This window comes from Oncorhynchus keta, chromosome 16 (assembly GCF_023373465.1).
Source record: "Oncorhynchus keta strain PuntledgeMale-10-30-2019 chromosome 16, Oket_V2, whole genome shotgun sequence".
NCBI lineage: Eukaryota > Metazoa > Chordata > Actinopteri > Salmoniformes > Salmonidae > Oncorhynchus > Oncorhynchus keta.
Window position 1 is genome coordinate 9,091,407 of NC_068436.1, and position 15,939 is coordinate 9,107,345.

At 44.4% G+C, this 15,939-nt stretch overlaps 1 protein-coding gene across 2 annotated transcripts in view; it reads right to left on the reverse strand.

The window, feature by feature from the left end:
- Window positions 1-6,381: 6,381 nt before the first annotated feature.
- Window positions 6,382-15,939, reverse strand: part of LOC118395577 (zinc finger protein with KRAB and SCAN domains 8-like) — a 30,989-nt gene continuing 21,431 nt past the window's right edge. Inside the window, exons 3-6 of one of the 2 annotated variants that reach the window (XM_035789419.2) lie at window positions 15,656-15,820; window positions 8,321-8,434; window positions 7,877-7,988; window positions 6,382-7,664 (exon numbers count right to left, since the gene is read on the reverse strand). In XM_035789419.2, coding sequence (XP_035645312.1) covers window positions 6,703-7,664; window positions 7,877-7,988; window positions 8,321-8,434; window positions 15,656-15,820 — 1,353 coding nt within the window. In that variant the 3' untranslated portion in view covers window positions 6,382-6,702. The remainder of the gene's footprint in view (window positions 7,665-7,876; window positions 7,989-8,320; window positions 8,435-15,655; window positions 15,821-15,939) is intronic. The other variant, XM_052465148.1, reaches the window with a different exon arrangement.

The following is a 15,939-nucleotide window of genomic DNA, read 5'->3' on the forward strand; positions in this document are numbered from 1 at the left end:
ACGACTTGATTAGTGTAGTGTTAGCTAGCTACATAGTTGTCTTTGCTGTCTTCGTATCCAAGATAATTGTGTAGTTTAGAGCGTGTAGTCTTAGAGTGATTATCTTAATTTACCGAGGTTAGCTAGCCAGCTATTTGTCGTCCTTAACGTAGGAGACACTGCTAGCTCGCCAACAGCTAGCCAATGTCTACTGAATAGAACTTCCGCACTCAACAACCCGGTCGCATTCCGCTTCGCTCCACAGGTAGTATCACATTTTCATTTCATTTCATTACAGCACAACGGTTTGATTTGTTTGATCGTAGCTATCTACATAGCTAGCTACATAGCCGTCTGTGTATCAAAGATAATTGTGTAGTCTAGAGCGATTTTCTAGGTTAGCTAGCCAGCTATTGTCGTTCTTTTAACGCAACGTAACGTAATCAACACTGCTAGCTAGCCAGCTATCCCCCGAATAGCAGCACTGTAGAAACTATTACACTCAACGGAACGACTTGATTAGTGTAGTGTCAACAACGCAGCCACTGCCAGCTAGCCTACAAAGTCAACAACGCAGCCACTGCCAGCTAGCCTACTTCAGCAGTACTGTATCATTTTAATCATTTTAGTCAATAAGATTCTTGCTACGTAAGCTTAACTTTCTGAACATTCGAGACGTGTAGTCCACTTGTCATTCCAATCTCCTTGCATTAGCGTAGCCTCTTCTGTAGCCTGTCAACTATGTGTCTGTCTATCCCTGTTCTCTCCTCTCTGCACAGACCATACAAACGCTCCACACCGCGTGGCCGCGGCCACCCTAATCTGGTGGTCCCAGCGCGCACGACCCACGTGGAGTTCCAGGTCTCCGGTAGCCTCTGGAACTGCCGATCTGCGGCCAACAAGGCAGAGTTCATCTCAGCCTATGCCTCCCTCCAGTCCCTCGACTTCTTGGCACTGACGGAAACATGGATCACCACAGATAACACTGCTACTCCTACTGCTCTCTCTTCGTCCGCCCACGTGTTCTCGCACACCCCGAGAGCTTCTGGTCAGCGGGGTGGTGGCACCGGGATCCTCATCTCTCCCAAGTGGTCATTCTCTCTTTCTCCCCTTACCTATCTGTCTATCGCCTCCTTTGAATTTCATGCTGTCACAGTTACCAGCCCTTTCAAGCTTAACATCCTTATCATTTATCGCCCTCCAGGTCCCCTCGGAGAGTTCATCAATGAGCTTGATGCCTTGATAAGCTCCTTTCCTGAGGACGGCTCACCTCTCACAGTTCTGGGCGACTTTAACCTCCCCACGTCTACCTTTGACTCATTCTTCTCTGCCTCCTTCTTTCCACTCCTCTCCTCTTTTGACCTCACCCTCTCACCTTCCCCCTACTCACAAGGCAGGCAATACGCTCGACCTCATCTTTACTAGATGCTGTTCTTCCACTAACCTCATTGCAACTCCCCTCCAAGTCTCCGACCACTACCTTGTATCCTTTTCCCTCTCGCTCTCATCCAACACTTCCCACACTGCCCCTACTCGGATGGTATCGCGCCGTCCCAACCTTCGCTCTCTCTCCCCGCTACTCTCTCCTCTTCCATCCTATCATCTCTTCCCTCTGCTCAAACCTTCTCCAACCTATCTCCTGATTCTGCCTCCTCAACCCTCCTCTCCTCCCTTTCTGCATCCTTTGACTCTCTATGTCCCCTATCCTCCAGGCCGGCTCGGTCCTCCCCTCCCGCTCCGTGGCTCGACGACTCATTGCGAGCTCACAGAACAGGGCTCCGGGCAGCCGAGCGGAAATGGAGGAAAACTCACCTCCCTGCGGACCTGGCATCCTTTCACTCCCTCCTCTCTACGTTTTCCTCCTCTGTCTCTGCTGCTAAAGCCACTTTCTACCACTCTAAATTCCAAGCATCTGCCTCTAACCCTAGGAAGCTCTTTGCCACCTCCCCCTCCCCCCCTCCTCCCTCTCTGCAGATGACTTCGTCAACCATTTTGAAAAGAAGGTCGACGACATCCGATCCTCGTTTGCTAAGTCAAACGACACCGCTGGTTCTGCTCACACTGCCCTACCCTGTGCTCTGACCTCTTTCTCCCCTCTCTCTCCAGATGAAATCTCGCGTCTTGTGACGGCCGGCCGCCCAACAACCTGCCCGCTTGACCCTATCCCCTCCTCTCTTCTCCAGACCATTTCCGGAGACCTTCTCCCTTACCTCACCTCGCTCATCAACTCATCCCTGACCGCTGGCTACGTCCCTTCCGTCTTCAAGAGAGCGAGAGTTGCACCCCTTCTGAAAAAACCTACACTCGATCCCTCCGATGTCAACAACTACAGACCAGTATCCCTTCTTTCTTTTCTCTCCAAAACTCTTGAACGTGCCGTCCTTGGCCAGCTCTCCCGCTATCTCTCTCAGAATGACCTTCTTGATCCAAATCAGTCAGGTTTCAAGACTAGTCATTCAACTGAGACTGCTCTTCTCTATATCACGGAGGCGCTCCGCACTGCTAAAGCTAAATCTCTCTCCTCTGCTCTCATCCTTCTAGACCTATCGGCTGCCTTCGATACTGTGAACCATCAGATCCTCCTCTCCACCCTCTCCGACTTGGGCATCTCCGGCGCGGCCCACGCTTGGATTGCGTCCTACCTGACAGATCGCTCCTACCAGGTGGCGTGGCGAGAATCTGTCTCCTCACCACGCGCTCTCACCACTGCTGTCCCCCAGGGCTCTGTTCTAGGCCCTCTCCTATTCTCGCTATACACCAAGTCACTTGGCTCTGTCATAACCTCACATGGTCTCTCCTATCATTGCTATGCAGACGACACACAATTAATCTTCTCCTTTCCCCCTTCTGATGACCAGGTGGCGAATCGCATCTCTGCATGTCTGGCAGACATATCAGTGTGGATGACGGATCACCACCTCAAGCTGAACCTCGGCAAGATGGAGCTGCTCTTCCTCCTGGGGAAGGACTGCCCGTTCCATGATCTCGCCATCACGGTTGACAACTCCATTGTGTCCTCCTCCCAGAGCGCTAAGAACCTTGGCGTGATCCTGGACAACACCCTGTCGTTCTCAACTAACATCAAGGCGGTGGCCCGTTCCTGTAGGTTCATGCTCTACAATATCCGCAGAGTACGACCCTGCCTCACACAGGAAGCGGCGCAGGTCCTAATCCAGGCACTTGTCATCTCCCGTCTGGATTACTGCAACTCGCTGTTGGCTGGGCTCCCTGCCTGTGCCATTAAACCCCTACAACTCATCCAGAACGCCGCAGCCCGTCTGGTGTTCAACCTTCCCAAGTTCTCTCACGTCACCCCGCTTCTCCGTTCTCTCCACTGGCTTCCAGTTGAAGCTCGCATCCGCTACAAGACCATGGTGCTTGCCTATGGAGCTGTGAGGGGAACGGCACCTCAGTACCTCCAGGCTCTGATCAGGCCCTACACCCAAACAAGGGCACTGCGTTCATCCACCTCTGGCCTGCTCGCCTCCCTACCACTGAGGAAATACAGTTCCCGCTCAGCCCAGTCAAAACTGTTCGCTGCTCTGGCCCCCCAATGGTGGAACAAACTCCCTCACGACGCCAGGACAGCGGAGTCAATCACCACCTTCCGGAGACACCTGAAACCCCACCTCTTTAAGGAATACCTAGGATAGGATAAAGTAATCCTTCTCACCCCCCTTAAAAGATTTAGATGCACTATTGTAAAGTGGCTGTTCCACTGGATGTCATAAGGTGAATGCACCAATTTGTAAGTCGCTCTGGATAAGAGCGTCTGCTAAATGACTTAAATGTAAATGTAAATGTATGTATATACTGTATTTTATACCATCTATTGCATTTTGCCTGTGCCGCACGGCCATCGCGCATCCATATATTTATATGTACATATTCTTATTCCATCCCCTTACATTGAGTGTATAAGGTAGTCGTGAATTTGATAGATTACTTGTTAGATATTACTGCACTGTCGGAACTGTAAGCAAAAGCATTTCGCTATATTCGCATTAACATCTGCTAACCATGTGTACGTGACCAGTAAAATGTGATTTGGTTTAACCGCCTTGCTCAGAGGGATGTACTGTAGGCCTAAAGGCCGAGACTATAAGAAGACAGTGTCAGAATAAATTAAACCACACCTTTTGTTTTATCACAAAACCAAATAGCAACCTCTGTCCAGTTAAGTCCACAAAGTATATTGCATGTACAGTAACAGGCAGTTAGTTACATGACCTACAGCATTGTCAAGCAAGTTAATGTTTCCGAAAATTTTGGACCACTAGAAATCAGGAGCTGCCTCCACTATTCCAGCACCATTTAAAACTTCAACATCATATAATCACCTCTGCTTAGTCTAATACAGTGACAACTAAAAGATACCAAAAACAATTTAGTCCAATCAACACAGGCTAAATATGATGTGTCTGTCCATGGTTCCGATTTGTGTGTGCGTGTGTGTGTGTTCGTGCAAGTACAAAAACATGTTGACTCACCTTATTTGTAGAGAAACGCCAATGCCATCCGCGTCTCTTTCATGTTGACAAAACTATTACATTTACATTTAAGTCATTTAGCAGACGCTCTTATCCAGAGCGACTTACAAATTGGTGCATTCACCTATTTATCACTCTGTCATACAGTACACGCTTTTATGTTTAGTTGTACTAGGCTACCTGGCTAAAATGCTTGCTTGCTAGCCTAACTTCCATTCATGGGCAACGTTAGCTAGTTAACACTATCCTTCTACATTAGGTACATATTGAACTTCCATCCTCTCAGGCCAGGGACACAACAATGTATTAATTCATGGTTGGATCAAAATCACCAATCTGGCCAATTCTTGGCCAGTACGGAGAAAGAAGTAAAATCACAAGTCCAAACCCTTATCTCCATCCATGGATAATTTAGGAAAGTGACAATTTTATCTAGCTAGCTACCGTAGAACAACACAACGAGATGCAACAATTCAAGTTTCTGTCAATGAAATGTGCTCTCAATGTGATTTGATAGGAGGGACATCAAGCTGGCTTCCCTTGACACTATTTTTATTTTATTTTTTTATTTTTTTTATTTCCCCTTTATTTAACCAGGTAGGCTAGTTGAGAACAGGTTCTCATTTGCAACTGCGACCTGGCCAAGATAAAGCATAGCAGTGTGAACAGACAACACAGAGTTACACATGGAGTAAACAATTAACAAGTCAATAACACAGAGAAAAAAGGGGAGTCTATATACAATGTGTGCAAAAGGCATGAGGAGGTAGGCGAATAATTACAATATTGCAGATTAACACTGGAGTGATAAATGATCAGATGATCATGTACAGGTAGATATTGGTGTGCAAAAGAGCAGAAAAGTAAATAAATAAAAACTGTGGGGATGAGGTAGGTGAAAATGGGTGTGCTATTTACCAATAGATTATGTACAGCTGCAGCGATCGGTTAGCTGCTCAGCTAGCTGATGTTTGAAGTTGGGGAGGGAGATTAAAGTCTCCAACTTCAGCAATTTTTGCAATTCGTTCCAGTCACAGGCAGCAGAGTACTGGAACGAAAGGCGGCCGAATGAGGTGTTGGCTTTAGGGATGATCAATGAGATACACCTGCTGGAGCGCGTGCTACGGATGGGTGTTGCCATCGTGACCAGTGAGCTGAGATAAGGCGGAGCTTTGCCTAGCATGGCCTTGTAGATGACCTGGAGCCAGTGGGTCTGGCGACGAATATGTAGCGAGGGCCAGCCGACTAGAGCATACAAGTCGCAGTGGTGGGTAGTATAAGGTGCTTTAGTGACAAAACGGATGGCACTGTGATAAACTGTATCCAGTTTGCTGAGAAGAGTGTTGGAAGCAATTTTGTAGATGACGTCGCCAAAGTCGAGGATCGGTAGGATAGTTAGTTTTACTAGGGTAAGCTTGGCAGCGTGAGTGAAGGAGGCTTTGTTGCGGAATAGAAAGCCGATTCTTGATTTGATTTTCGATTGGAGATGTTTGATATGGGTCTGGAAGGAGAGTTTGCAGTCTAGCCAGACACCTAGGTACTTATAGGTGTCCACATATTCACCATAATAACGACACCCATGGCCGGTTTTAAGGCTCAGGGGCCCAGATACCAGTTACTGAGACCTGCTTTACGGTGACATCTGGCCTTACAGAGGGTACCTGGAGGCCAAATTCCAATAGGGAATACTCATCATAAAATAGCATTCTAACACACAGAAATATGATATTATAAAATGTTAACCACAGTCAAGCCCATCTCTAACACAGTGAGTTTGTCCTAGCCACCGTGCTTCTACATCTGCATTGCTTGCTGTTTGGTTTTTAGGCTGCGTTTCTGTAGAGCACTTTATGACATCTGCTGATGTAAAAAGGGCTTTATAAAAAACATTCTTGATTCAAGTACCTACGAATACGGAGCCATTGGAGTTTATTATTTAAATGTCATGATTCAAGAATTAAGTTCAATGTTTTGGTTCCACTGAGATAGGGGAAGCTCAGTCCCTGCAATGATACAAACATAACCTAGTCAGTCAGCACAGAGTCAATTTTGTATTTAATTTAAACAAAATGGTCATACACTCACATAAAATTTAGTACGATAACTTTTCTCACTATGGTAACAAACTTTTCTGTAAATCTGGTACCCTCGCATTTATCTAATTCATTTTAGAATACTTTGGAAAAGATTCAACATTACAATACACACATCTTCACTACTTTGTCACTATACTCTATACATGGGCGGTGTGCATTTTCTGCTGGTGTATCCTGAGGTAGCCCCTCTCTGAGAACCTCTTCCCGCACTGAATACAGGCAAACGGCTTCTCTCCAGTGTGGATCTTCAGGTGCCTCTTCAGATGGGGCTGGTGGGAGAACTTCTTCTCACACTGGGGGCAGCTGTAGGGTTTCTCCCCTGTGTGGACCCTCTGGTGCCTCTTCAGGTTGGACGAGTCCGAGAAACTGGCCCGGCACAGGTGGCAGCCGAACGGTTTCTCCCCCGTGTGCATCCTCTGGTGGATCGCCACCTGTTTGGGGAAACTGAATACTTTCCCACAGAACGAACACGAGAGTCGCTTCTCTTTGGCGCTGCCACCTTTACTGATTCCATCACTACTAATGTCATTTGTCAATGGGTTTGTGTAGCCATTTAGTGTTGAGGCACTGGCATTGTCTGATGTCTGGTTTAACACTAGGGGAGTGTGAGGAGGACAAAGACCAGAGAGTGTCTGTGTTGTCGCAGGGTCCATGTTCCAGTTGATAGATCCTAAAGAAGGCAGGCTGAAGGCAGCACCTGTTAGGGGGTTAACCTGAGGCGTCATCATTCTCTCTGGATCACAACTATAGGAGCAGGATGGAGCATCGCTAACCGAGTCTATGTCTGTTCTCTCCAGCTGCATATGGACTCCTCCCCGCCCCCCCAGACCAAATCTATGTCTCATCCTGGTTTCAGACAATCTGTTGTCATGGAGACTAAGTTTGGTTGTTGTTTTGTGTTCGATTGTCTTTTTCTGGTTGTGGTTAACAGTGTTGTCCCGCAGCCTAGAGTTGAGGACACTGTCCCATCCACTGTCCTCCACTATGTCGCCTCTGATCCTGGCCTGATCAGTGATGTTGTCCACTGGGCCCTTGGCTGCACCCGTCTGGGAATCCAAGATGGCCGCCCAGTCTTCCCTGTCATCCTCCAGCCAACCACCTGCAGGAAGAGGTTACAAACATGACACAGAAAACTCTACATATAGAGTTTTTTTTCTTCTCAATTATCTGGTCAAGTTTATACATTGTGTTTTTGTATTTAAACATAAGTTGATTTAATTTTATAAATTAAGAAAAAATAATAGCCAGGTGCATCACTATTCCCATTGAAAATCTATTACTGTATGTAGGCTATATGTATTTCTCCCTTACCTTGCTCCCCCATCTTTAGTCCACTTAGCAGGTCAATGCTCTCTGGTCGGTCCTCTATGGTCTCCTCTTTGATGAGCAGCAGATCAGGCTTCCAATCCTCCATGTCTACTGACTGAAAGAGATACAGAGCAGGTTGGGCAATGAGGGATTGCTATGAGTATTATGCAAAAATGTTAGTTGATTTGATACTATGCAAACGTTATTACATTGTGTTACTAGACACTCTATAATGGTTTGATAATGTAAAGGCATTTTCCTACATTTTAATTGTAACCTGGACCATATCCACCTAGCGTCTCAGAGTAGAAGTGCTGATTGTGGATCAGGTCCCCACTTGCCTACATATTGTAGTCTTATTCATTATGATCTTAAAGGCTAAACTGATCAGCAGATCAGATCAGTAGTCCTACTCTGACAGGCTTTGCTTTCTAATACCATTCAGACCTCAGGTGGAGGTGTAGTCTGATTTTCCTCCATGACCATGGTTCCCTCAGGGTTCCCCAGATCCTCCTCATAACCCTCCTCCTTCATCAGCAGCACCTCTGGACCCTCCTCCTCCTGGAAGAGACAGGTGAAACAGATTACACAGACATACCTGAGGGAGTGTACGTACACACACACACACACACACACACACACACACACACACACACACACACACACACACACACAAAGATAAACACACTTTAAACATAAATTGGTCATACTTGCAAACATAGGCAACTATTTACATTTAAACAGTTTATCCGGCTCAAAATGCGTACCAGCCAATTAAAAACGTATTTATTTGCACGTGACAGAACGCTAAATTGTCGTACACGTTGGCCCTATGCTAACATCACAAGGTGGCAGTGATTATATCCAGGAACAAGTTCACATAAAGTTAGTCTGCTATCGCTTTAGCAGTGTGTGCTGCCGAGAAGTGATGGTGATAATGGTTGCCTACATGACTGCTACTAGACAAATCCATAAGGCTCTGTTTTCTTCTTACAATGTAAGATAAACGGACCTTATTTCTATTTGTTCCATAAAAGCACATGGATGTGTGTGAAACAGATAAACAAAAACGTGGGATTTTGTCCTATACACAAAAATGTGAAAATGTTATCTAACAGTAATAGCTAGTAGCCTTGTCAAGGATGCATCAATGCAATATTGGCACACAACATTTTGCTACAGAACAACGGAAGAAAAGCACATTTTGAACTATTGAATTTGACCTATTTTAAGAAATGCCATTGGTTGGGGCAGAGGCATCATGCCCATAGAGCCCCAAGGTGGAGGTGTCATAAAACCCATAAAACCTAGCGGTCAAACTGCGAAATGGTTCTAATCAGTTTTCCACCATAGGGGATTTTAGAAACACTTAAAATAAGGGCTGTTTTGATAACCATGTAAATGTCTCTCGGACAATATATTCCTTACTATTTACTCTCAATATCGAAAATGCTAATTAGCATCAAAGTAGACATTATGCAAGACTACAAATCCCTGCAAACTCCTGCACGTCATCTCTAGCTGACACCTTTGCTAACCGGTATTGTGTCAATTTACTTGCACAAGACGGATCACAATTGTCCATTTAAAGAAATGTAGCCAATTTATTCATTACTCAATATCGCTAACATTAATCCAGAGAATCTTACCTTTGCCTCGATTTAGTAGTCTTGTCCAGATCATCATGGCATTTGTAGTTATTTATGATAGCCACATTAGCAGCTAATTAGCATTTCATTTTTTGGAGGTAAATATAGGCGAATATAATTGATAAAGTTACCTTGTCCACGAGAGATTTACACAGTTATCAAAGCTTCACACTAGGGTAAGCCTGCACGAATACATCCCTTATTTTAAGTTTCAAAAATCCCCTTTGGGAAAAATGGTCCTAGTGGTCCTTCTGTAGCACAGTTGGTAGAGCATGGCGCTTGTAACGCCAGGATAGTGGGTTCGATTCCCGGGACCACCCATACGTAGAATGTATGCACACATGACTGTAAGTCGCTTTGGATAAAAGCGTCTGCTAAATGGCATATTTTAAAAAAAATTTTTTTTATGAATGGTGGAAAAAACGATTGGAACCATTTCCTTGTTGGACCTCCAGGTTTTATGGGTATTATGACTCATATTTTGGTCTATAGGGGGCACAGTCAGGAGGATTCAGAAGACTCAAGAGTTAAGCTTAGATATTAGGGCCGGGATGATAACAGTATCGCAACATTGTTTTTCATGGCAAAAATTAAAACACGAAGCGGACAGAAGTCTTTGGTTCTTTAACCTGCTGTATGTAAAATAGTGTGTGTTATGGAAAATAAATAAAATGTGAGTCTGGATGAAAACACAATGATGTTTGTTTTCAATATTAGGACTGTTTTCCTCAAAAGTTAAATCTGCTTTGTGTTTTGTTTCCTTGCCACGACACAAACGAATATCGCAATACTGGTATCACCCCGGCCCTATTAGATATACAGAAAAATAGACATAAATATGATGTTGGGGGTGAAAATAAGTCCGCAATGATAAGTAAACATCAGACAAACCTGACTAAACTATTTTGATGTGTACAGTAGGTGTTAGTGTGTGGGTATGTGTATATTTAGTAAGTGTATATTGGTTATAAAGCGCTATCAGTGTAGAATAGGGTGAGATCAGATGTGATGTATACTAAAGAGAGACTCAATGAAAGTCTTGGAATGAAAAGTGCCATTTTGTGTTTATTAAACAAGTTTTAAATACGACATATGAAAACCACACATACACGTCTCAACTAAAAAGCAGAATGAACTTGACGAACTACATTCATCTTCTCATTAAAAGGTGTCATGGGAAAACAATTAAGTAGTTGAATGGAAGTAATGAAACAGACATTTGTGATCATCATATAGGCTACGCAGTACAAACACAATTTGAAACAGACTTCAGGCTTATACTGTACACCAAGTATACAAAACATTAAGAACACCTGCTCTTTCTATGACAGACTGATCAGGTGAATGCTATGATCCCTTATTGATGTCACTTGATCAATCCATTTAAGATCTGTGTAGATGAAGGGGAGGAGACATGTTAAAGAAGGATTTTTATGTCTTGAGACAATTGAGACATGGATTGTGTATGTGTGCTATTCAGTGTGTACGTGTGCTATTCAGAGGGTGAATGGGCAAGAGAAAAGATAAGTGCTTTTGAACAGGGCATGATAGTAGGTGCCAGGAACTTTAATGCTGCTGGGTTTTTCACACTCAACAGTTTCCCGTGTGTATCAAGAAAGGTCTACTATCCAAAAGGACTTAAAACGCCTTGTAGAGTCCACGCACCAACGAAATCAGGCTGTTCTGGGGGAGGGTCCTAATGTTTGGTATACTCATGCCTTACACAGTGCTTTCAGAAAGTATTCATAGCCCTTGACTTATTCCACATGTCGATGCCAAGCATACCATGATGCAGCCACCGATATGCTTTAAAAAAAATATGAAGAGTGGTACTCAGTGATGTGTTTGCCCCAAACATAATGCTTTTCATTCAGGACATAGAGTTCATTTCTTTGGCACATTTTTTTCAGTTTTACTTTAGTGCCTTATTGTAAACAGGATGCATGTTTTGGAATATTTTTTTATTCTGTACAGGCTTCCTTCTTTTCACTCTGTCATTTAGGTTAGTATTGTGGAGGAATTACAATGGTGCTGATCCATCCTGGGTTCTCATATCACAGCTATTAAACTCTAACAGTTTTAAAGTCACCATTGGCATGGTGAAATCCCTAAGCGGTTTCCTTCCTCTCCGGCAACAGAGTTAGGAAGGACGTCTGTATCTTTGTAGTGACTGGGTGTATTGATACACCATCCAAAGTGTAATTAATAGTCACCATGCTCAAAGGGATATTCAATCCCTGCTTTTTTTTATTTTTTTACCCATCTACTTATAGGTGCCCTTCTTTGTGAGGCATTGGAATACCTCCCTTGTCTTATATATACAGTGCATTCGGAAAGTATTCAGAACTTCACTTTTTCCTCATTTTGTTACATTAGACTTATTCTAAAAAATTTCGCTCAGCAATCTAGACACAATACCCCATAATGACAAAGCAAACGCGGGTTAATTCTTTTTGCCAAAGTATTAAAAATAAAAAACTGAAATATCACATTTACATAAGTATTCAGACCCTTTACTCAGTACTTTGTTGAAGCACCTTTGGCAGCGATTACAGCCTCGAGTCTTCTTGGGTATGATGCTACAAGCTTGGCACACCTGAATTTGGGGAGTTTCTCCCATTCTTCTCTGCAGATCCTCTCAAGCTATGTCAGGTTGGATGGGGAGCATTGCAGTACAGCTATTTTCAGGTCTCTCCAGAGATGTCAGATTGGGTTCAAGTCCGGGCTCTGGCTGGGCCACACTGACATTCAGAGACTTGCCCCGAAGCCACTCCTGCGTTGTCTTGGCTGTGTACTTAGAGTCATTGTCCTGTTGGAAGGTAAACTTTTGCCCCAGTCTGTCATCCCGAGCAGGTTTTCATCAAGGATCTCTGTACCTTGCTCTGTTCAGCTTTCCCTCAAACCTGACTAGTCTCCCAGTCCCTGCCGCTGAAAACCATCCCCACAGCATGATGATGCCACCACCATGCATAACCGTAGGGATGGTGCCAGGTTTCCTCCAGACACGATGCTTGACATTCAGGCCAAAGAGTTCAATCTTGGTTTCATCAGACCAGAAAATCTTGTTTCTCATGGTGTGAGAGTCCTTTCGCTGCCTTTCGGCAAATTCAAAGCAGGCTGTCATGTGCCTTTTACTGAGGAGTGGCTTCCGTCTGGTCACTCTACCATAAAGGTGTGATTGGTGGAGTGCTGCAGAGATGTTTTTCCTTCTGGAAGATTCTCCCATCTCCACAGAAGAACTCTGGAGCTCTGTGAGTGACCATCGGGTTCTTGGTCACCTCCCTAACGAAGGCCCTTCTCCCCTGATTGCTCAGTTTGGCTGGGCGGCCAGCTCTTGGAAGAGTCTTGGTGGTTCCAAGCTTCTCCCATTTAAGATTTATCGGAACACTGTGTTCTTGGGGACCTTCAATGCTGCAAAAATGTTTTGGTACCCACCTTCCCCAGATCTGTACCTCGACACAATCCTGTCTCGGATCTCTACGGACAATTCCTAGGACCTCATGGCTTGGTTTTTGCTCTGACATGCACTGCATCTCAAGGATGATCAATGGAAACAGGATTGACCTGGGCTCGATTTCAAGTCTCGTAGCAAAGGGTTGGAATACCAATGTAAATAAGGTATTTGTTTTTTATTTTTAATACATTTACAACAATTTCTAAAAACCTGTTTTCGCTTTGGGGTCTGAATACTTTCCGAATGCACTGTGTGTGAATGTATATATGTGACCCGTTTCAGGAAACTAGGCGTATGTCGCAAGTCACGACTTCAAAGGAGATCCATTAAGTTAATTTTTTTCGAAATACGTTTTTTGGCAGAAATGCCTTCTGGAACATGTGAACTTTCATTTGCCTTAATAACAAACTTGTATGGCATCTGTAAATATGAATAAAATTGTTAAATTGCAAGCCTTGTTGGTTAAGCCACAGAAAGACAGCAACCTTCCCACTAGCCATGATTGGCTGAGATAATGAGTGGGCTGAACATGCCGAGAGAGGAGTTTGGATTGGTCTGCCATATAGAAGGCTTCTGTCTATTTGATTCTGTCAGTCTGTGTTGGTAATCCTGTCGAACGCGGCTTTAAAACAAAATGTGTTGCTCTCCACTTTCTGAAGGATTGAGTTATTATACTATATATGTTTTCCTTTTTTTATTTAAAACAATAGAATACAGACAACACAAATGGCCGCTCCCAGAGGGTGGTTTCGCACTCACCGGCCCGAGATGCTGGCAAGGCAAAACATACAATAATCCCATCCCCATCCCTGATTGCAGGACCTCAAACATTTACACTGTACATTTGTGTATATACTTATTCCAACAACACTCAAATTGGTTCTTTAAATTCACTGCTCATATGAGGGATCTTGCAGACAGTTGTGTATGTGTGGGGTACAGAGATGAGATTGTCGTAAAAAAAATGTTAAACACTATTATTGCACACAGAGTGACTCCATGCAACTTATGTGATTTGTTAAGCAGATTTTCACTCCTGAACTTATTAGGCTTGTCATAACAAAGGGGTGGAATATTTATTAACTCAAACTTCCAGCTTTTTATTTATTAATTTGTAAAAAATTCTAAAAACACAATTCCACTTTGACATTATGGTGTATTGTGTGTAGGCCAGTGCCACAAAATCTCAATTTAATCCATTTTAAATTCAGGCTGTAACACAACAAAACGTGGAAAAAGTCAAAGGGTGTGAATACTGAATGCACTGTATCCCACAATGTCTGGGCTTTGCACTACAGCGCTCTTAGTTGTTGTAGAAATTGGCCCACTTCTGTGGTTTACTTTGTGCATTCGCTGAGTCTACCTTTAACGCAGGGTTTAATTTGTAAAAAAACAATCTCAATTTAATCCATTTTAAATTCAGGCTGTAACACAAAAAAAAATGGAGAAAGTCAAGGGATGTGAAAACTTTCTGAAGGCATTGTATATCACACAATGTCTGGATGCAATATTCTACCCAGGAATATCCAACACTGAAATATGTTACTCTCGTTATTCCAAATGAATCTGTGGATTTTTTCAGCGGACAAAAATGAATCTGACTTTATTATAAATGTCAGAAGCTATCGGGTGGAATGGTGACTTTCTATGTTATAAAGTTAAATGTTTTTTCTGCTGGTGTATCTTGAGGTATCTCCTCTCTGAGAACCTCTTCCCGCAGTGATTACAGGCGAACGGCCTTTCTCCTGTGTGGACCCTCTGGTGCCTCTTCAGGTCACCAGCCTGAGCAAAGCGCATTTGACACTGGGTACAGCTGAAGGGTTTCACCCCTGTGTGGACCCTCTGGTGCCTCTTCAGGGTGCTAGCCTGGGCGAAGCGCATGTTACACTGGGTACAGCCGTAGGGTTTCACCCCTGTGTGGATCCTCTGGTGGATCTCAACCTTCTGGAGGCAGCTGAAGCCTTTGTTACAGAACATGCAGAGGAACCGTTTCTCTTTACTATTGCCTGATGTTGCCCCCCCTCCCTGAGTCTGGGCTCTAGCCCTGTCATTTGAGTTCAATACCTGATCGAAAACGACATAGCCGTGTGAATCGGAAGGCCCCATCGACGTAGACACTGGGTCGCGATCCTTGAAAGTGTGTAAAGGGGAGTGGGTCGGGACATTTAGATTTGTCTCTAAGCTTTCCCTGTAGTCTAAGAAGTCACTGGTGTTGCCCTGCAAGTGTCCTTTTCCTAAGTGAGTCTTGTCGGCATTCCATGTCAGAGGAGAGTCACCCTCCACTTTCACAGTGACCAGACCCTCCCCTTTCTTATTTATTTCTATGGACCCTTCAGAGTATACACTACTACTGAACCGGTTCAAGTCCCCTCTAGACAGATCAGTCTGTGTCTCTAAACCCAAGGGCATGTTGCCAGGGTCCATCTCTGTAGCGTAAGAACAAGACGGATCATCACCGCCAGAGTGTAATGTGTCACCATCACCACGGGAATAAACCATCCACGGGCTCTGGTGAAATACCGGTAAATACTCTGAGCCAGGAGCAGGAGGACAGCCCAGTTTCCCCAGTCTCTCTGGGTCTGATCTGTGGTCAGATCCTGTGTGTAAGAGGCTGTGTGTTACAGCTAAAGTCTCAGTGTCTGTCTCTGACTTGAGGACGGCGTTCGGCGTTCCACTGACCTCCATGATGCTGCGTCGGGTCCTGGGCTGGGGCGTGATGGCGAGGTCCTCCGTGGCTTCAGGGGAAGCTCCAGCCACTGCAATCTGGATGTCTCTGCTGTGCTGTGGGTCCTCCTCTCCTTCAGACCTCTCCTGCTTGACCCCAGGACCTGTAACCTCTGCATCCTGACACAGGAAGGAGATTGTTATCCAATTGAACTGGATACTAGTAACAATGTCATAGGGAAGTCTCACAAGCTCCCTTATGGCAGATAAATAAGGATGTAAATGTAAGCAAGTGAATA